A 22,965-nucleotide genomic window follows, 5' to 3' on the forward strand; every position below is an offset into this window, starting at 1 on the left:
GATTGGTTTGGTTTAAAAAATGTCTCAGAAAATACAATATGTAAGTGGAAGGATATCTTACCCTTGTTTTAGTAAGTGATATGGACAATGTATCTGGTGCTTTTATACTAAAGCTATGACGATCCTGCCTCCGCCCTCTGAGAGAATAACTTCTAAAGGAACTGAAATTTAACTTATGTCTTTATTTAAGAGAAAGAACCAAAGAATGCTTAAGAATCAGAGAATCAGATAATAGTTTATATTCAGATATGAACTGTAAAATAAAGCTACAGGCACCAAATGCCTGAAACATGTCATCTTTTATTTTTTGAAGTTGAACATTTAAAATAATTTCTTTTCAGTAAACATTAAGAGAGATCATATCACATCTTAGATTTGTATAGAAATAAGTAATTTTATATTACGATGTAATGTAGGTCTAGGTCTAAGCATTAAATTATATCTTTTATAAAGGAATTGATGGTGTACTTACATGTTCTGTTTCTGGTTCCTTCTTCTTCTGTCCTGCAGCTGCTCCATCGCTCGCTTATATTGTCGAAATGCCTTAAATAACGTACTTCCAGATCATTCTCACAGATCCTCCTTTTCATCGATCGTCTCCATAGGGATGGTCTCTGTGAACACACATGATTTCTGAGCACTCAGATTTCCCCACCGTCAGTTGCCAGTTTCTTAAGTAATTGGATTCAGCATCCCATAGCTACAAGCTGCTTTTTGTGCAGTAGTAAGACATTTCTTAAACAGACTAAAATTCATAGCCATCACTTCAAAACTGTATAGACCTATTTGTAAATATCTTATTTAGATTTGCAGGGAAATGCCAGGGGAAAAAAGGAGTTTACATGTCTCATGGGTTTTTGAGGACAATAAATCACTAGGTTTTAATTCAGTGCATTTATGCCATGATGAGATGCTTATTTTGTCCTTGAATAATGCCAGTGAAGTTGAATAACTTTGTTGAATGTGGCGAAACGGTTCTAAAAAATAAAAGCGATCAATGTTTTCGGCAGAATATAGCCTAACATAAACATCCATTTTCAATGTGTGCCCTGCAACTGCGTGATGCAGGGGATGGGGATAAAACCAGTAGGCTGCTGATTACCAGGGCCCCAAGGGGAGAGAGGGCCCTTGAAAAGTTACCTGGATATTTTCATTTCATAATGAATGTCAGATGAAATGTAAAGTTAGTGTATTGGCTGAATAACTTTGTTGATTGACTGACTGGTCCCACCCCTTGCTAATGTGCCAAATGGTTTAGTCCATCTGCATGCATTTAGTTTATGATAGTTAGTTGAGCATCTGAGTTAGTTAGAGGAGCGCAAACTTCTGCGGTAGAAATGTCTTTCTCAAAGAAAGCCAAATTAGGCCCCCCAAAATGAAAGGAACGACATTAGAAGGAAAGAAAACTAAATGAGGGGAAACAATTGGTAACTGACTTATTTTCAAAGAAAGGTGAGCACAATCTAGAAGTATGACTTCAGTGGTTCATGTAGGTTGTCTACAAACCGAAAGGTGTCCATGAGCAAGACCCAAGCTGCTTCAGACGAGCTGGATGGCGCCTTGCATGGCTGACACCGCCGTCGGTGTGTGAATGAATGAGTGAATGGGTGAATGGGTGAATGTGAGGCAATATGTAAAGCGCTTTGGTGGCCATACTGTAGGTCTGTGAAAGCGCTATATAAATGCAGTCCATTTACTATTTTTAATAAAAGTATTGTTCATTGTTAATTTCAACATTAATACATTTAACATTTTAAAGTTGTCTCTTACATTAGATAGGCCTAATGCACTACGAATTAACATGAATGATCAAGGTTGTGGCGAGGGGGGCGTGGTTTTGCGGAGTCTGTAGCGGGAGAGAGAGGACGGAGCAGAGCGGAGCGTAAGTAGGTCAAGTGCAGATGATGAACACCTGTGTCTGATTTCAGTAATTGGCGTGGAGAGACCGGATATAAGCCGGCGTGGGAGAGAGAGTGGGAGAGAGAGACGAGCTGGGACCTCGTGTGCGGACTGGGAAAAACCGATCAAGAGTCATCGAAAGAATATTCTGAGTTATTGTGTTTTGTGGCTGTGCTCATGCACGGTGAAGGCACTTTGCGTGCACCTTTTGTTTTACCTTTGAGAAACTGAATAAATCGAGTGTCCCAGCTCAAGCCGACCCCTGTCTTCTTCCTTCCTCACTATTACTGGACTGAACCTCATCACACTGGTGCCGAAACCCGGGAAGGAAGAAGATCGCCGCCGCCATGCAGTCCCCGCCAGGTACGCCATTTGCGGACATCATCCAGTCGCTCGCCGGTCTTCATCAAGAGCAACACCAAGACCTGCTGGCGATCAAGGAGGAGCAAGACAATCGATTCGAGGCGCTCCTCCGATCCCAGCATGAAGACCGCGAGCTGTTCCGGAGCTGGGTGGACCGGGAGGTTCGGGCCATCCCCTCGCCTAAAGACAGTCCATCCCCTCTGCCGCTCAACAAGATGGGTCCTCAGGATGATCCAGAGGCATTTCTGGACTTATTTGAGAAATCGGCAGAGGATCGGGGATGGCCCACGGAAGACTGGCCAATGCGGCTTATCCCTCTGCTGTCCGGGGAAGCGCAGATAGCCGCACACCAACTGCCAGTCAAGAATCTCCTGGTCTACCGGGACCTCAAGCGTGCCATCCTCCAGCGGGTCGGTCGGACCCCGGAACAACATCGACAGCGGTTCAGGACCCTGACACTGGAAGAGTCCGGCCGGCCCTTCGTGATGGCACAGCAGCTCCGGGACTCCTGCCGCAAATGGCTGATGGCCGACGAAAGCGACGTCGAGGATGTGATCGATCGTGTGGTACTGGAGCAGTTCGTGGCCAGGCTGCCTAGGAAGACTGCACAGTGGGTCCAGTGCCACCGCCCGACGTCGCTGAACCAGGCCATCCGGCTGGCGGAGGACCAGATGGTGGCGTGCCCAGGGGTCGGCGAACCCCTTCCATCGGCATCTCTCTCTCTCTCTCTCTCTCCCCCTTCTCACTCTCTCTCCAAACCTGTTCCTCTCCCCAGGTCACGCGGAGGGCTCCCGCCGAAGCCAGCACCGAGATGGAGAACAGGCTATTCCACAGAACCCACAGCGGCTCCCAGGGCTCCTCCCAGGGGAGGGAGCTCAACCACTGGATTCTTCACCCCACAAAGTCCGACACCGCTCTCTCCACGCCAATCGCTTGACCCGCTTCCTGCCGCCAGGGCGGCGGTAAAGTCTGGGCCGGCCTGTTGGCGCTGCGGGGACCCAGGACACTTCATTGACCGATGTCCAGTGATGGAGGTGGGGACATTAATCCGGGTCCCCGACGCGCCACAGGCTGCCCTTGATCAAGCTGGCCTATACCAAATACCAGTGAGTATCAAGGGGGGTACATATCAGGCTTTGGTGGATTCAGGATGTAACCAATCCTCCATACATCAAAGCCTGATTCAACCTAGGGCATTGGATAATAGCCGCATGGTTAAGGTTCGGTGTGTGCACGGGGAAGTGGTGAAGTATCCTATTTTGCCTGTGGATATTCAATTTAGGGGAGAAAAGCATAGGGTGGAGGTGGCAGTTAACCCGCACCTCCGGCATCCGATAATTTTGGGTACGAATTGGCCCTCGTTTAATAAATTATTGGGGTTTTTATGTTCGGATGCTTCTTGGGGAAAAAGAGAAGAGAATAGAATAGCGGTTGCACAGTTAGGAGAAGCTGAATCGGAACCTCTGGAGCCTGTTTCTGGGGAACGGAGTGCTCTGGAGCGAACCATACTCACTGAGCATGATGATTTTCCCCTGGAACAGTCCCAGGATGAGACGCTGAAAAATGCCTTTGATCAGGTTCGTTCTATCGACGGTCAGCTTCTTCATCCTGACCAACCGCTCTCCTACCCTTATTTTTCAATTTTAAAAGATAAGTTGTATCGGGTGACCCAAGACGCCCAAACAAAACAAGATACAACCCAGTTATTGATTCCTAAAAGCCGTCGGGAAATGCTTTTCCAGGCGGCTCATTGTAATCCAATGGCCGGGCATTTAGGTCAAACGGCTACACTAAACCGTCTCATGGCCCGGTTCTTTTGGCCGGGCATTCACGAGAATGTACGACGATGGTGCGCGTCTTGTCGTGAATGTCAGTTGGTAAACCCACCGGCCACCCCAAAAGCACCATTGTGCCCCCTACCATTAATGCAGGTCCCCTTCGAGCGAATTGGTATGGACCTCATCGGGCCATTGGAATGGTCAGCGCGGGGACACCGCTTTGCACTGGTTCTGGTGGACTATGCAACGCGGTATCCTGAAGCAGTGCCGCTCCGTACTATTTCCGCTAAGAGCGTGGCGAGTGCACTGTTTCAACTAATCTCCCGGGTGGGAATTCCGAAAGAAATTCTCACCGATCAGGGCACGGCGTTTATGTCACGTACTATTCGCGAGCTTTACGAGTTATTGGGCATTAAATCGATTCGAACCAGCGTCTATCACCCTCAAACGGACGGGTTGGTTGAACGATTTAATCGCACGTTGAAATCCATGATTCGTAAGTTCGTACACGAAGACGCCAAAAATTGGGATAAGTGGTTAGAGCCCCTCTTGTTCGCTGTACGGGAGGTCCCGCAAGCCTCCACGGGGTTTTCCCCCTTCGAGCTTCTCTATGGACGTCAGCCCCGTGGGGTATTGGATGTCCTTAGAGAGACTTGGGAGGACGGACCTTCTAATAGCAAGAACGAAATTCAATATGTCCTGGACCTGAGAACAAAACTCCACACTTTGGGGCGGCTATCAATGGAGAATTTGTTACAGGCACAGGACAAACAGAGTCGGTTGTACAACAGGGGCTCTAGACTGCGTCAATTTACACCGGGAGATAAAGTGCTTCTATTACTCCCTACTTCTAGTTCAAAATTACTCGCGAAGTGGCAAGGACCCTTTGAGGTCACACGGCGAGTTGGTGATCTCAACTATGAGGTAGCCCGAACAGATAGGGGCGGAGCACATCAAATATATCACCTCAACCTGCTAAAAAAAATGGTCTGAGGCCGGGTCAGTGATGCTGGCGACGGTAGTGAGTGGGGAGGAGGATCTCGGTCCAGAAGTGAGTTCAAAATCTCAATCTCTCGCTCTGGCCCCTGGAGGAGACCACCTCTCACCCTCACAGCTCACTGATATAAAGTCCATACAAGCAGATTTTGCTGATGTGTTCTCACCCCTGCCTGGTCGAACAAATCTCATTCAGCACCATGTTGAGACTGAGCCGGGCGTGGTTGTTCGCAGCCGGCCGTATAGGTTACCAGAACACAAGAAAAAAGTTGTTCAAAGTGAATTAGAAGCCATGCTAGAAATGGGAGTGATAGAAGAATCCAACAGTGACTGGGCGAGCCCGATAGTTTTAGTTCCTAAAACGGACGGCTCAGTACGGTTCTGTGTGGATTATAGAAAGGTGAATGCTGTGTCGAAATTCGACGCATATCCAATGCCTAGGGTTGACGAATTGCTTGATCGACTAGGTACTGCTCGTTTTTATTCGACACTGGACTTAACCAAGGGTTATTGGCAGATCCCCTTGTCTCCCATGACCAAAGAAAAAACAGCTTTCACAACGCCGTTTGGATTACACCAATTTGTTACTCTTCCGTTCGGGTTGTTCGGGGCTCCAGCGACTTTTCAGCGTCTGATGGACAGAATTCTCCGGCCGCATGCTGCATATGCCGCTGCATACTTAGATGATATCATCATCTATAGTGGTGATTGGCAGCGGCATATGCAACACTTGCGAGCTGTCCTGAAGACGCTGAGAAGGGCTGGGCTCACGGCCAATCCGAAGAAGTGTGCAATTGGGCGGGTGGAAGTAAAATATCTGGGCTTTCACTTGGGTCATGGACAAGTGCGTCCCCAAATTGACAAGACGGCAGCAGTTGCGACTTGTCCAAGACCCAAGACCAAAAAGGAGGTTAGACAGTTCCTGGGGCTAGCGGGTTATTACAGAAGGTTTGTGCCTAATTTTTCGGACACCGCTAGCCCGCTGACTGATTTAACTAAAAAGGAGGCACCAGATATGGTTCAGTGGACGGAGCAGTGTCAGCAGGCTTTCACCCAGATAAAGGCTGCTCTGTGTGGCGGTCCGCTCTTACATGCTCCTGACTTTTCTCTCCCCTTTATTCTACAGACAGACGCGTCGGACAGAGGGTTGGGCGCAGTCCTGTCCCAGGAGGTGGAGGGTGAAGAGCGGCCGGTGCTGTACATCAGTCGCAAGCTCTCTAAGAGAGAGACGATGTACAGCACCATCGAAAAAGAATGTTTAGCCATCAGATGGGCCGTTCTCACCCTCCGCTATTACCTCCTGGGGCGGGAGTTCACCCTCTGTTCGGACCATGCTCCCCTGCAGTGGCTCCACCGCATGAAAGATACCAACGCGCGGATCACCCGTTGGTATCTAGCTTTACAACCTTTTAAATTTCAGGTGATCCACAGGCCGGGTGTACAGATGGCTGTAGCCGATTTCCTTTCCAGGAGGAGGGGGGGGGAGGCTGCAGACCGGATGGCTCCCCGGCCTGAGTCGGGCGGTGGGGGTATGTGGCGAGGGGGGCGTGGTTTTGCGGAGTCTGTAGCGGGAGAGAGAGGACGGAGCAGAGCGGAGCGTAAGTAGGTCAAGTGCAGATGATGAACACCTGTGTCTGATTTCAGTAATTGGCGTGGAGAGACCGGATATAAGCCGGCGTGGGAGAGAGAGTGGGAGAGAGAGACGAGCTGGGACCTCGTGTGCGGACTGGGAAAAACCGATCAAGAGTCATCGAAAGAATATTCTGAGTTATTGTGTTTTGTGGCTGTGCTCATGCACGGTGAAGGCACTTTGCGTGCACCTTTTGTTTTACCTTTGAGAAACTGAATAAATCGAGTGTCCCAGCTCAAGCCGACCCCTGTCTTCTTCCTTCCTCACTATTACTGGACTGAACCTCATCACAGTATAATAGCCTATATTAATATTTTTACATTTAAAACATGCAATAAATATTTTTACATTTTTTTTAATTCAAAGAAACAAAATGCAAGAAATGGAGTTAAAGCTGAACACAATCTGGCTGCTCAAACTGTGTAGGGCTATATAAAAAAAAAGTATATTTTTTTTTGCTCCTTTTGTATTTTGCATTTACTTGCACTTTTACTTTCTATAGAGCTACATTTAATATAAAAAAATACTTTTCATACTTAAGTATGCTAAGGCTACAATAAATATTACATAACCTACTTTAAAATTCTAGACTAAACAGTGAGTTCAACTCCAAAGTTATTTTCTGGTAAGATATTTACTTTTACTCAAGTGTGGCTTTCAGCTAGGCGTTATCCACAACACATGGGTCGCAAGTGTTTATGTTCGAGTGTGTTGCATGGATTTCCCTGCGATGAATAAACTAAATGAAAGTAAGTGGCCGATGAAGTCGGAGAAGAAAATATAGTAGGGGAGACCGGGGGTCCGTGCACTTTTGGATTTCATTTCCTGTTTGGAACGGAATAATGAGAAATGAAAACCAGCTTGTTTATTCGTTTTTTAGTGTAGTTTAAAAAACGAAAAATTAGATTTTGGCTCGGTTTTTCATTTTCCGTTTGTGGTTTACAAATCGGTTTATGGGTTCGATATTTCATTTGCACATGTGGGCGGCACTGAAACGCAACTTTCATCTGATTGGTCAAAACGCTCCGCCTTCAATAAGCTACGAGCTTTTCTTTTTCAGGCAGAATAACAGTACGTACGAGTGCGGCACTAACAAATGTGTATAGTACTCCTGTAAATAAACAAGAAAATGAAGAGAAGAACGCTAGTATGATGGCTTCTCGTCTCTGCATTTACTACGAATGAATCAATAAAAGTATATGCACGTCTCACCCCAAAACGTCATATACTGACGGGTCTTTACCATACGGCAACATACGATGAAAAGGGTACCCCTATAACGTCCATATGAGACGAAGACATAAGCGCACCAGCAGCGCCTCCTAGCGGTACCCTAACGCTTACCTAAACCTACCCATAACCCGAATCGTCACACATGGACGTTAAAGGGGTACCCTTTTCGTCGTATGTTGCCGTATGGTAAAGACCCGTCAGTATGTGACGTTTTGGGGTGAGACTGTGTTGGCATATTACAACCGTTCAGCACATTACATGGTCAACACATATGACTTTTGCATAGTAATGCCTGAATATAAACATTAACAACTTTAAACATTTTGCATATTCAGCATTTACAATTGCCAAAGTGACACTCTAATCGATCATTTCTATATATACTGTATATATATATATATATATATATATATATAGGGGAGAGCGGGGCACAACCTAACGCTTTTTGACTTTCTCAGTTTGTGTAAATCTACTTATGGTTCAGAGTATTTATTTTTTCCCACATTAATTTCCCACATGTCTAGTACAATTATGTGTTTTTGTTTTATTAATACAGTATATACTTTTTTCTTGATATACCCCGAAAGAATGGAAGTGAAATGTGACAACATGCCCCATAGGTGGGGTACATTGTAACATGTGTGGGGCACATTGTAACATAACATATGACAGCTTAAAATGTTATCTGATCTAATAAAAAATATATACAAAACAAACTAAAATATTTTCTAAATAAATACAATTAAAAAACTTTTTCATATAAAATAATGGCAATTTTTAATAATTAAATATAAACAAATTTTTGAGTTTTGACTACGAACACATGAAAACACAGCTATACAACATAGTTCAAAACAAATAAATAATTAGTCATTTCTGAACACTGACTCTCAGTCTTTATTCACCTTTTTCTTACGTTTTCCCAATAAAATTAATAAAAGTATGGAATATAATAGCATATTTCTAATAGGGGCACATTGTAACGCAGTGTTACAACATGCCCCCGCCTGCACAACTGGGGTTTAAACCCTGCTAGTGTCTTCTGCTAGTTAGTGAAGCATTAAAGAACTATCTCAACTGTTAAATAACATCTTGGAGATTAAAATAATATCAGATTTGTCTTATTTTAAATAAACACAAAAAATAGAGATGAAAAATTAACTTAAGTAAGAAATTTACTTTTGCTATGGTTTAATAAATGTCTATGGATATCTTCCAAAAAAATAATAATTTTGGCGGATTTTTTTTTTCTATATAGTGTTGATATGGCAACTAGTAAATACACAAAGTTTCGTCATCCAAGCATGTGCGGAAGTGTTTAAAACAAGCGTGTTACAACTAGCCCCGCGTTAGGTTGTGCCCCGCGCTCCCCTATATATATATATATAACATTTGCACTAGTATTTAACCTTTATCTAAATAATAACATGAGAATGATGATGTAAAAATACATTTAGAATAGGCTACATTGCATATTCTGTTCGTTGTCTGATGTATTACATTGAATGACGAGACAATGAAATTCACCTTCAGCTCTGGCCACGCCTTGGAAAGGCCTTGGACCCACCGGTGGGTCCAATATTGCATCATCATAATCATTTTAAAAAATCTATAGGTTGTGCAGCACAAAACTACACATATATGGTATTGTTTGAAAGCTTAGAACCTCAGCTTTCCTGAACACCCCATCACTTTTGCATGTATGTTACATATAAGAAGATAATAAGGTCTGAATTCGACCCCCCCGCATAGACCCCCCCTTGAGAAAATCATATAAATAATATTACATTTCATATTTATATCACACAATCTCGCCAAAAATAGACAAGTCATATATCAAATGAAAGCTCTCACTCTTAAGAATATCACTGTGGAGTTTATTTCACCGATCCAATACATTACAGTAACATTATTCACAAAAGAATCGCGACGATTATTTTGATTCCTTTGAACGAGCAAACACATGAGTCACATTCCTGTTCGGATCACTAAAATCGTGTGGAGCTACTAGCCTTAAACGCAATATCAGCTCGTTCATTAGGTTGTTTTCTTCAAAATGAGACTATTTTCACATGTCTATGAGCATGCATGGCCAAACGACACTGTAATATGTCACCGATGTCCAGATCAAAACATGCGATGCAGACATATACTCTTATTATCCATAGTTTTGATTGTCTTTGTTAGCATCGATTTCTGGTGACGTCATCACGTATTGCGTCATACGTCAGAAAAGCTAAGACTCTCAGCTTTCTATAGACATGTCAATCAAGCTTCTAGCCCATTCAGAGCATGAGATCTCACGTTGCAAAGTTGAGGAGGCGGGGACATTTTCATGATTTTCCAGCGGCTGCGTGCGATCATCGCAGATGAGTAGGAGTTGATGTTGGATGAGTTGGATAGTTTGGACAGTATTTTTTCGAGTTTTTGCGTGCTTTTTACAACTGGTTGGAGCGATTTGTCTTTGGACAATGGCTTCAAGAAAGTTTTTTGTTGGTGTGGATTCGGTTTTGAAGGAGCTTGATCGACTGAGAGACTGAAACTTGCAGCGTGGCAAGTAGCATCCCATGAGGGCGAAGACCCTGAATTTGAGTGAGTAAACTTATAAACATTGTATTTGTGTATTTCATGAACAAATGCATGCAACAATACAAAATATGCATGCAACAGACATAAAGAAATAACATGTGCGTGCCAAAAGAAAAATCAGATCCCATGCATGCATCCATGCATGCGCGCTAATTCAAATTAGCATGGGTTATTTTGCTAAGCGTGTGCGTAACGTTAGTTATTTTTTGTCGCGTAAATGTATGTGTGCATGTCTGTTGCATGCATAATTGAGATTATTTTTGCATGCAAATACATGTGCAAAAATAAACGTGCACATATGCATGCCATAGTTCAAATAAGCTTAAGTTTTTTACTACTTTTTTGCGCCCACATGTGCTAAAATAATGTTACATGCAGATTTGTAATTTTCCACGCATTTGTTGCATTTGACTTTTTTTTTTTCATTTTGTAGACATTGCAGTGGTAAACAGTTTCATTCTTTACCAGCACCTCTGCACATATCAGAACAAAAGTCCTCTCAGCCAGAAGGTGCCCCAGATGCCCCAGAGCCGCCCGCATCCACATCTCATGCCCCAGAGCCGCCCACTTCTACATCTCATGCCCCAGAGCCGCCCGCTTCTACATCTCATGCCCCAGAGCCGTCCATATCTGCCACAGCAGCAGGTGAACAATGTTTTCCAGAGTACTTTGGGTCCGATGCCGCAAGTGGGAGGAGAGTTTGTGCTTTGTGCAAACTTTCAGGCCTCAAGTAAAGCCTCCTATGTACTGTACAAAGTGCAATGTACCCTTGTGCTTGGTGCCATCTAGAAACTGTTTTAGAAAATGGCACACTGATGGACACTCTAAATAATGTCTTGTCATTTCATCAACAGTTGCAACCAAACAAACAAACTACAAGTTGGGCTTGTTTTTCTTCTTCTTTCTTCTATAGTAACTTTTTGACTTTTTATAGTTACTATATGCTGTATATAGTTATTTTATATCTTAGATTGTGTTTTTGCACTGTTTTCTCTAAAACATTTAATTTATTTTGTTGAAGTTTATTATCTTTGTGTATAATAAAATACAAGAATTGCTACATTCTCATACCTCACTCATTTTTCCTCCCTTCAGTTAAATCTAAATAACTTTTCTTTAGAAGGTGATATTAAGAAGATTTTTTTTTTCCCTGGTTACTGCCACATAGAGGATTCAAAAGAAACCTTCCGCAGGGAAATACACCAAACAGGTCCTAAATTACAGACTCTCAAATAAAAACTTAATTTAAAAAATAATCAATATCTGACTTTTTATCTTTGTTTATCATAAAATTGTGAATAAATACAACAAAATATATGCAATATTCCACCACTGTGTTAAAATTTAGAGTGTTTTCTGTAAAAAGAGACCATTTTTATCCATTTACTCCAATGTATGTGGGTAGGACGCAATATTAAATTCAGGTATGCCCAATTCTTTTAGCAATCAAAAATGGAGACTGTAAAAGTAGACTTGGAGACACCGGTGACTCCTTTCCGATAAATCTCAATAACTTTTTTTTAGAATGAGATATCAAAACAATTCTTTTTGTCCCGGTTTACTGCCACATAGAGGATTCAAAAGAAACCTTCCGCAGGGAAATACACCAAACAGGTCCTAAATTACAGACTTTCAAATAAAAACATAATTAAAAAATTAATCAATATCTGACTTTTTATCCTTGTTTATCATAAAATTGTGAATAAATACAACAAAATATATGCAATATTCCACCACTGTGTTAAAATTTAGAGTGTTTTCTGTAAAAAGAGACCATTTTTATCCATTTACTCCAATGTATGTGGGTAGGACGCAATATTAAATTCAGGTATGCCCAATTCTTTTAGCAATCAAAAATGGAGACTGTAAAAGTAGACTTGGAGACACCGGTGACTCCTTTCCGATAAATCTCAATAACTTTTTTTTAGAAGGAGATATCAAAAAAATTTTTTTTTCCCCTGTACACTGCCACCTAATGGAATCAAAAGAAACTCTCTGAAGGGCTATAGAAAAAAAAAGGTAAAAAAATTATTTTTTTTAAATCAAATATTAATTAAAAACTGTATCAAAAAATGACTTTTTATGTGTTTATCATAAAATTGTGAATATATACAATATAATATATGCAATATTCCACCACTGTGTTAAAATTCAGAGTGTTTTCTGTAAAATGAGACCATTTTTATCTATTTACTCCAATGTATGTGGGTAGGACGCTCTTTTAAATTCAGGTATGCCTAATTCTCAAAAAAATCCAAAATATGTTGCAGAGCTGAAGAGGTTAAAATACATTCACTCAACTGTAACGCATAACACACAGTTTACAGACATCACCGCAGATTAAACGACCACGCATGTAAATTAAAGATCATTCAAAACGCTAAACAATATTATCTCTTATAGATTCAAATATTATTTGTACTTTAACCATTTATGTGGCTGACTTTCGCGCTAATCGCGGAGCACTTATGCTAACCATGTGCTCAACCGCACTGAACTCATGACAACTTTTACTAAAGTATAAAATATCAGCTTTAAACTGTTGTGTAATATGCAATTATTCTATTCTAATTATGTATTTTGGTACATGAAGTACTTCATGTGGTCATAGTAAACCACAATTGTAACTGTATTAGAAAGAGGTTTTATAAAGAAAGGTACCACAAGTTGTTGTTAAACAATTTATTAAGAAAGTGTAAAACATTGTGTAAAAAATAATCATTGTAACCATATATTGAGAAACTGATTCATAAAGAAAAACACTGCAATTATTGTTGTAAAATCATTTATTGAGAAAATGGATTATAGAGAAAACATACCACACTGAATGTTGTAAGCATTTAATAAGCATATGGCAGAGTAGAGAGAAATTTAAGGTGTATTAGAAAGAACTTTTGCTAAAGAAAGAGGAAAAATGCAAGCATTACCGTCTATGTGTTGCGGACGACACAGAAGATACAGCAATGAAGAAAAGGTCCAAAAAAAAGGAGGACAAAGAGGCAAAGGCTTTAAATAACCAAGTGCTAGGGGGTTTCCAGGAGGGGATAACCAATGAAAAGGTTTTAGGGAGTTTCCAGGAGGAGATTTCTGAAGATGTCAAAGAGTTGATGGACTTTAAAAAGAGCTGGAATGACATGTCCAGTCAGACACTGATTCATCAAGGACGTCTCATTAAGACGTCTTGGTGTTAGATGCCTTGCCACTTGCCATGAAAATGAAAGCTTGTAAATGTATTGGTTTTGATTTACTTTTATTTTTATATATTAGTACCTTTAATGTAAACTAGTTAACCTGTATTTAATAAAAAATATATATAATTGAAATTGTAACCCACTTCAGAGTATGTACACCCTAGGTTCGTAGGAGCTGAGAAGTACAGTAACACCCAAGCAACACAGGTGTAACGTTGGACATGTGTAAACTTTCAGTTCAACAAAATGTTTCAACACTTCACAACAATTTTTGTTCACAATACCTATGGGCCCAAAATAAATTTAGAATAAAATAAAATAAAATAAAATAAAATGTCCTTTCTTTGTTGAAAATGTTCCTTGGAAATTTTCCTTAGGAATTCCAAAGTTAAATCCAGAATTCAAGTCAGCTAGTCAAGGGAAATAGTCAAAGCCAAGGGAAATAGTCAAAGTCAAGGGCAATATTTGTCAGGGAAAATCTTGTTGGTGCCGGTTAGTTGAACTGACACAATCCTACCACAGGCTTCCGGAATGCTGTGGTGGAGATTCACGGCTCATTGGGAAGGCTCGCCATCTATGGATCAATGGTTCACTTGGTATAATTCAAGGACTGGAGCTTCTGGAATTTCTGCTCACCTCATCAAAAAAAAAGACCTGACCTGTATATAGAACAGGTTCAGTCCAAAATCAATGATATCAAATAGTTCTTAAAGTATTGTACAACATTATATTACTGTTAGAAAATATCATAGCATAGTTCACGTGAAGAAAACAATAGCTATTTTAACTATTTAAAGCTGCCGTCGGCAAATCTGGCAGATTGGGTCGATTAGCCAAAATTTTGAATGTTTACAACTCTCATGCCCCTCCCCACTACCAGCGAGCACCCTCCCATCGAGGTCGTGCTCGTCAGTGCGTCACTGTGCGTGTGTACCTGATTTTCTGTGAACGCGTCCGTCTCTTCAGCATCTATCAACACCATGGACTCGGAGGTAGGCTGCCCTGGCTAATCTATCCATAGATAGCAATTAACCGATGAATTGGAAGCTTGTTAGTAGATTTTCTCTCCGCCATCACGCTTCATGCAATCTCCAGGCGAACTTCAGGCGTGGCGTGTGCATGTGATATTAACGTGCGCGAGTGAGGGGGGATCTGTGGCGTGTGCACGACCTGTGATTGACAGTCAGATCTCACACCCCCCTGCGCTGATTGGACCTGATGAAGCGGGAGCGCTGGATTTTTGCAAAACAAATAACACGCTCCAGGTGGAGTTAGAAGCTCGGGTTTTTTTCTAAAACCACCTTATTTATGCTGTTCTGTCGGATTATAGTGTCGATTACACTGAATATGATCAAAAAAATGTTGCCGACGGCAGCTTTAAGTAAGGAATAATTGACGACAGGCCGTTGAATTATTAGAAAAATAATGCACACCCGAGGTGGTAATGCGGTCACGACGCGAAGCGGAGTGGCCGTTACACCTCGGGTGTGCATTATGTTTCTAATAATTCAACGGCCTGAAGTCAATTATTCCGCTTATAGACCCTTTTACAGGCCACGTGATCAAATAGTTGCGCGCGCATTTTGGCAACGGAAGTGGTGTTTTTCCCCACTGGCTCTAACGTGTTGGCAACTCCGAAAGTTTATCAAAACGGTTTCCCAGCATCAAAATGTCTGGTTGTTTCGTTTACGGTTGCACTAATCGATATTCCACCAAGGGGCTTAAGTTTTATATTATTCCGACAGGATCACGGCCGTTTCAGAAGAGTGGCTGCAGGCGATTAAACGTGTTGATTGGAGCGAGGACATAATAAAAAATGCTTGCGTCTGTTGTTTAATCCGCTCGCGTAGCTTGACATGCTGGTGATTCTCGCCATACTTCCGTTGCCAATATGCGTGCGCATACGTCATCATTGTGTACAAACAGTAAAAGGGTCTATACTACAGTTACCACACCTCGAAACATTGTTCAGATTATTTATTTCAAGACGTTTGTAAAGTTTTTGTCATTAAAACGCTCTTGTATGTAGGACTAATTTCTTACGCATCTAATCCCATGCCTCCGTTGCTAATTCCAAAACGTCATTTCAGAGTTAGTAACGGAGGTTTGAGCCGCTGATAGCAGACTAATGCTGGGGACACACGACTCGCTGACACATTCTCTGACTGTTTTCATCGACTGCAGCAGATTTTAAACACCGACTTTGAACACAGACTGAACGCGCTGAACACGCGCGGGCATGATCAGTCATAAGTATCAAATTACATTCATAACCGGCCTTAAAGTGTGTTCCCGGCTTTATGCAGTTATTAAAGCAGTTATTAGAGAGAGATGTTGCAATAATGAGACAGAAAAGCATGTGCGTCAATATTATTATTTATTAATTAATTCAATTGTTTTAATTAATTCGTTAATTCTTTTTTTTTTCTATTATTGACAGATGACAGTAGACTAGCCAAATAAATGAAACCCAAAGCCCTTTTAACAAGTAGGCCTATCAATAATTATTTATTTGTTATTATCTGCAATAAAAATCCGTGCTGCAGGACTATCCATTTATTTAGCATATATTCAGTTTCATTTTCTATTGATTATAGATAGGACTTTATAGTTTATTTATTCAAATTAAACTGCATGTTTCTATTGATTGTGAAGCTAGACATTGAAAATTGCAGATCAAGCGCATGGGGCGAAATGCTTTTTCTTGTTATGAATTGTATCCTATTTTCCGTTATTACAGTTGACTACGCGAAGTGATATGGAGCTGTAATGCGGTCGAGACCTGCCTGGAACTACTTTAGCCGTGCGTTTCCCTGAAAATAATGCACACCTTAGAACGTTCGTCAACCAATCAGATTCAAGCATTCAACGGCCCTGTAGTATAAATCAGAATATACCATTTCAACCTTCTGTCATTACAATAAAATGTAATTATAGGGACACATTGTACTAATTAACTTTTTCTCTCTGCTTTTAATCCCTTTTTACATAGGATTTTTTTAGATTTTAAATCAAAATAACGAAATACAGTTTTACTTGAAAACCCATTTATATGAATTTACAGCATTTGCTGATTTAACCACTTTAACTAACTTAAAATGACATTTTATATTCTCCTGTCTGTAACTTTAACCTTTAGTCATATATATCTCACAAAGTAAAAATGTTACAAAAGCATATTTTTTTGTAATACATACCAAATTAGTTTACATTTCTCCTTAAACCATGAAATAAATTGTCTTTTATCATGTTACATTCCTTCAAAACAACAGAAATGTTTGAATAACCACTAATTGAAACTAGCATAGCTACCTCGTGGGGGTTTTTTCACACACCATCATTGAACACTTTAGCTTACCAAGAGAGGATTTTCAGTATGAGAAGCCAGGACAGATAAAAACGATTTCTGGACGGCTCTCCAACTTCTAAAACAAGTATACAGATGTTTACATAATGAGCTGAATCATATTTAACTGCTAGCAAAAATAGACAGGTTTTCATACCTTTTCTTCTCAGTTTATTTGAACTCGCGGGAGAAACCGAAGCAGTGCTCCATCTGATTTTAGCGGCGTTAGTCTAACGGAAGTATCTTAGCGCGCTACTTCCGGTTTCCCTCAAAATAAAATATATTTTTCAAAATAAAACCCCCATTACTCATAAACGTAAAGTATTGTCAGGGTTCTGCCCTGGCAGCGTTGTCTGTCTTGTCTCTGTTTAATGTTTCTATGTTTACGTTGTGTTTTAACACATGGTTGTGTCTTTGTTTGTGTTTGCCATGTGCTCCTCTGTCCCTTCCTCCTTGTTTCCTGTTACCACGCCCCATTGTTTAGTTGAGTCCTTGTTTGAGTGTTGGCACCTGTCGTCTCGTTAAGTCCTTGTTTGTCTGAGTGTGCTCACCTGTTCCTCATGTTCCTAGCTCCCTTTATATGTTTGCTCTTTCCCTCTTGTGTTTGCCAGTTCGTTAAATGTTGTACTTCAGAGTACTACTGTGTCTCAGTATCGTTCCTCTTAAGTCGTTAGTGTTTTGTTGTAGAAGTTTGTTAGTGCTCTGTTTACTGCCATTGGCTCTGTCTTGTTTCCCTGTTCCAGTCCTGTCCAAGTCCTGTCCAGCAAGCAGCCCTGTTCTGAGCCTGAGATACCTGAGTGTCAAGCTGTAAGAAGTTCCTGTCTGGCTTTAGCTGGTTACCTCTGGTCTCACTCTGATCTGCCATATCTTCACTCCAGCCCACGGATACCTCATTACATCTGCTGCTCTGCTGTTGTCACTGTCTCATCTCTACCTATTGTTTGGATTGCTACCTTCTCCCACCTCGTCGTGTCATCTGTTTGTCAATAAAGCTGTTAATTGTCATCCTGCATTTGAGTCCTCCTTCACAGATCCATAACAAGTATGGATAAATAATGATAATAAGTACACACAATTAACTGGTTACCCTTTTTAGGTGGGTTACAAAATTAAGAAGCTTGCCTGCATAAGTCTCTGTTTTACAAGAGATTGAGCTGAACTGAGCACGGAGCAGTCTTCTGTGATCTAAATATTGTGAGTATGGAAATTCAAATGCTTATTGTTTTGGACAGATTTGACTTGACCTAACCTGAGAATAATTAAAATAAGGTTAAAGGTGTTTAAAATTACGTAACATAAAACAAAACACATACAACTCGTTCATATTATATTAACAGTGTTTATACTTAAAGGAGCTTTTCACCCGTGGGAACATTGATCTTTATTGAAAGTGGGTCATATATGTAGTCGAAATGTAAAGTAAATTTTGAATTTGGTGCCTTCTTAACTGAGGAAAGACAGAAAGTAACTTCAGGACGCATTTGTATGAAAGACAACAACTCCCACAATGCACCACATTGCACAGCTCCCCAAGCCACTCCCACTAATCCAGAACAGCACATATCTGCCTATCAGAGAAATCCCTCTTCCGTCTATAAGGCTAGCTACCACCAGAGCTTGAAATTCATTTCACACAAAATTTAGTTGGCGAACTCATTAGTGAATTACTCCTTGTTTGTATTTCTTTCGAAATGGTGAATTATTGCATGGTACCGGGATGTTCAGTCAGAACATATGCGGTGTGAAACTAGGATGGTTCACAACACAAACGTCCGTGTCCTCATCTGATTCAGAGATTTCGTCCAGGAGAAATTGGCATCGTTGAAATTCTTTGCAGTGGACGGACTCTATCTCTGTGTCCCTAGTCGCACAGTGAGAGCACAGGCGCCACCAGTCCGCCCCAGCTCGAGCCAGTCCGAGCTCCTCATCCGCGACTCGGCTGCTCTTCGCTATAATGCGGCTTGTAAAGGTAGCCACAAACACCTGATTCAAGCATCAGACTTCCGAAATCCTCTTCTCATATTGAGTACCCTCCGCTATTGTCATAACTTCACATCTGGCTCCACACCGCCTGTTTAGCTTCCAAACAAGATGGAGGATATTGCTTTCAGTTTCAGCAAGTGAAGTCCCACCCACTGATCTGTGATAGGTCTGTAGCGTGAGTGGGTCCCGCCCCCTGGGAAAGATGAGGAATGAGTGTTTGTAGTCTCAGCCCCTCTACAAAGATATGGGACTTTCTGCTTAGAATGACGCAAAATGACGATTTATGCGTCATTGTAAGCAGGAACTGAAACAATGAAATCCTTGGCTCTCCCGTCTCAGGGGAAAATGAGGGAATAATGCACGACCATTCAAAAATATGACTGGGTTTCTAACGATACAAGGCTTGATGCAAATGGGTGAAGTGTCCCTTTAAAACCAAGAAAGTGGATCACATCTCTCCAGTTCTGAGGTCTTTACGCCGGCTTCTTGTCTGTAAAAGAACTGATTTCAAAATACTCATGTTGGTTTAAGCACTGAATGGTTTAGGACCAAAGAACATTTCTGATCTTCTGCTTTCTGTCCCAGACTCCCTAGAGTCAAAACTAAACAGAGAAGCAGTGTTCAGTTTTTATGCACCATATATCTGGAACAAACTCCAAAAAACTTATTTAAAGTTAAGGCTATAACCTTTAGCTTAGTTTTGCTTGCTACTACCTTTTACTAATTGGAAAAATTATTAATTTCTTACACTGCACTGTAACTTTTACTATTCGGTTTTATTTGTTTTTGTTTAAGTATTTTAAAGTGTTTTTAATTGTTTTCTTATATTGTATTTTTATATTGCCATGCTGTTGAAATGTGCTATACAAATAAACTTGGCAAGTTAAAAAGTCCTATTTTCATATCATAATAATGATCTAAAGAAAAGAGTAAAAGATATGGCTTTCATAACACATTATAATAGGTTGCACATGCTTCATGTTTACCCTTTTGAATTCAAATTGGAAACGGGTTACAGTTCACTGTATTGTACACTGTTACCTGCTAAAATGTCACGATTCCAACAACAACAAATAATTTAGATAAAAAACTGAGCACATGTCAAAACAAACACACAGATATTTACAAGACAAAAGTAGGAATGTCTTTTACCTGTTCTCTTCAACCGACAGATAAGTGAATGCAATGCTCCGTCTCCTTTAAAATGTTTCAAAATGGAGTAAATGTTTATTGCGAGAACAGTGATCTCTAGCCTTGTGGTCATGTCTCAGTAGGGCTGTTGCCATCTAGCGGTTGAGAAATGTAATTGCATTTTTATTTAATTTAAAATGAAAGACATTCAAATAATATCGTAGATTGTGTATGAATGTTATGTGTGACAGCAAACATGAAGCTGCGTGGGCGAAAAACATGTAAACAATTTTAAGACTATTTTGGCTATACTAATCGCTGGTCTGAATCAGGGCTATAGCCAAGCTGTTAAAGATTGGCCACTGCTTGCCTCGATTTTGCCGGGTGGGCTAAAAGCAGACTACACATAGCCCGTCCAATTCAGAGCTAAATCTACAGATCGACCATGTCATGAAATGACACTTGCACCTTGTAAATATTATTACCAATGCGAACATAATGGTATATTAACCTTCTCATGCGCTGCCTGTAAAAAACTACAATTAATCAGTTGTCACTATAAGTGGACTACAAATAGCCGGTCTGACTACGAGCTAAATTGTGGCTTCGCACAAGAAGGTTCAGATTCCTAAAAATTTGGGGTCGAGTCTTAATGACCATGTGAAAAGGTTGGTCCCACTGCCAAACCAGTTAAGAACCACTGGTATACATCAATATTGGTCTGATTTGTCACCAGTGGAAGCATGTGTGGCCGCCGGTGACCAATAATACATTATTTTCTATGTAACCGTTTGTTCAGATTTTACAGTGTGTGTTGAAGAGGTCTGTGTGGAACAGGACAGGGGTTGAGCGGTAAAGAGGGATTCCATTCTTAAATTCACCATGGCAACAACAACTCACACGTCACATTACAAATGATCCTTACAAAACAAGAAGTTCTGTTTGTGAGGGTCTGATGGATTTATCTCTAAACACACACACACATTTACCATAATGGATGTGTTCAGGGTCAACACTTCAATATTTTGTATGACAGAAAATTCTTGAAAAGTGACATTTCACTGAACTACACATTCATCTTAGTTTAATTTTCACAACCTGCAAGGGGATTTAATTGAATTAGGAAACACTGACACCTAGAGGACATGTGAGAATAATATTGCTGTCTGAAAACACTCACTGATTTACTGACAGTTTTGACACATCTGTACTTTTATCCTTCATATGCAATACTTTATAAAAAAAAAAGGAATGACTAACTATTATAATAACTTTATATATTGTTATATGGTGCGTAATTTTAAACACCTTTTACCTTATTTTAATTATTCTCAGGTTAGGTAAAGTAAGTCAAACGTGTCCTAAATAATAAGCATTTGAATTTCCATACTCACAATATTTAGATCACAGAAGACTTCTCCATGCTCAGTTCAGCTCAGTCTTTTGTTAAACAGAGACTTATGGCAGGCGAGCTTCTTAATTTCAATTATATATTTTTTTATTTAAATACAGGTTAAAGGTGCATTGCGCAAGTCTCTGAGTTTTTGCAGAACTATGCCCCCTCTGGCGGCAAGCGAAACTGCAGCCAGAAGTGTGCACGCTCACGGACAAAAGTTTTCTTTTTTTTATCTTACGTGGAGTTTGCGTTGGTGTTTGAAATGAACTACAAGCCGGTCTCTTAGAATCCATCTTCTACGGAGAATGGCGGCAAATACACAAACCTGCCAGACAGCCAGGTGAGCGTGCCGTGAACGCGCATGACGTCACGCCCAGTCTAAAATTCCGGCCCGAATCCCTCTTATTTATTTTACTTTACAGGATTATAGAGACAATCTCAGTGATCAGAGAAGGGCTCGTTCAGCCCATCAGGCAATTGTTTAAGCATGTATGGGTTAGAAAACGGGTATTTTTAACATGAAAAGTTGCTTAATGCACCTTTAACTAGTTTACATATAAAGTACCAATATATAAAATCCCAAACCAAATAATTTACAAGCTTCAACTTCATGAGGCACAATGGCAAGGCATCTTACACCGGAGAGGCCGTCCTTGGTGAATCAGCGTCTGACTGGACATAATCTCTCCAGCTCTTTTAAAGTCCATCAAACTCTTTGACATCTTCAGAAATCCCCTCCTGGACTTTGTAGAATATGTGGGTGTCGCACCTATTCATAGATGTACGGGAGCAGGATATTAGGAGGACAGAGTTAGGGGGCGGAGTTTAGGCAGTTGTTGAGAGGCTTCATGGAGGATGACATTAAAGTGAGTTCATCATAAAAGTTACCAAACGACTACTCTGTTTTGTGCACATCTACATGGTGTCAGAAGTGAGATTGCTGAGAAATCATGGCTCAAAGTCTCCGGCGCATAGAACCGCTCGTATTTGATGACGACATCGCTAACAACTGGCTGAAATTCAAGAGGGAATGGGACGTGTACAGCAAAGCAGGACTGTCGGACAAATCAAAAAAGGTGCAAGCTTACACTCTCCTCAATTTTGCCGGTTCAGATGCACTAGATAAATATGAGTCATTTCACTTTCAAGAGGGTGAGAACAAAGAGGATCCTGATGTGTTAATAAAAAAATTTGATGAGATATGCTTGCCAGAACGGAACGTGATAATGGACAGACATGCTTTCAATATCACAGTGCAAAAACCTGACAAAGGAATTCAGTCTTACGTGGCCACGTTAAGACTGTTGGCTAAAAAATTTGACTTTGGAGTGCTAACTGATGAACTAGTATGTGACCGAATCGTCTGTGGCATCCATAATGATGCAGTTCGTTCTCAACTGTTAAGGGAAAAAGATTTGACATTGCAATCA

The 22,965-nt window shown here is 40.9% G+C and overlaps 3 protein-coding genes across 7 annotated transcripts in view; 1 reads left to right on the forward strand and 2 right to left on the reverse strand.

Moving 5' to 3' along the window:
- The window catches only part of LOC309509814 (uncharacterized protein), an 83,055-nt gene extending 82,540 nt beyond the window's left edge, over nucleotides 1-515 (reverse strand). For all 5 annotated transcript variants that reach the window (XM_082184772.1, XM_082184766.1, XM_082184767.1 and 2 more), the window contains exon 1: nucleotides 473-515. The gene's annotated coding sequence lies outside the window, so the exon portion shown is untranslated. The remainder of the gene's footprint in view (nucleotides 1-472) is intronic.
- Nucleotides 1-22,965, reverse strand: part of LOC309509820 (uncharacterized protein) — a 51,372-nt gene that overhangs the window by 2,653 nt on the left and 25,754 nt on the right. The window lies entirely within an intron of this gene.
- On the forward strand, nucleotides 1,821-6,551 carry LOC309508796 (uncharacterized protein; the record flags this gene model as incomplete). Its single annotated transcript, XM_082183267.1, has 3 exons — nucleotides 1,821-3,368; nucleotides 6,163-6,421; nucleotides 6,457-6,551. The coding sequence occupies exons 1-3, from the start codon at nucleotides 2,247-2,249 to the stop codon at nucleotides 6,549-6,551; spliced, it is 1,476 nt and encodes a 491-aa protein (XP_082039393.1). The 5' UTR covers nucleotides 1,821-2,246.

The sequence above is a fragment of the Leuciscus leuciscus genome (genome assembly GCF_965113295.1).
Source record: "Leuciscus leuciscus genome assembly, chromosome: 11".
NCBI lineage: Eukaryota > Metazoa > Chordata > Actinopteri > Cypriniformes > Leuciscidae > Leuciscus > Leuciscus leuciscus.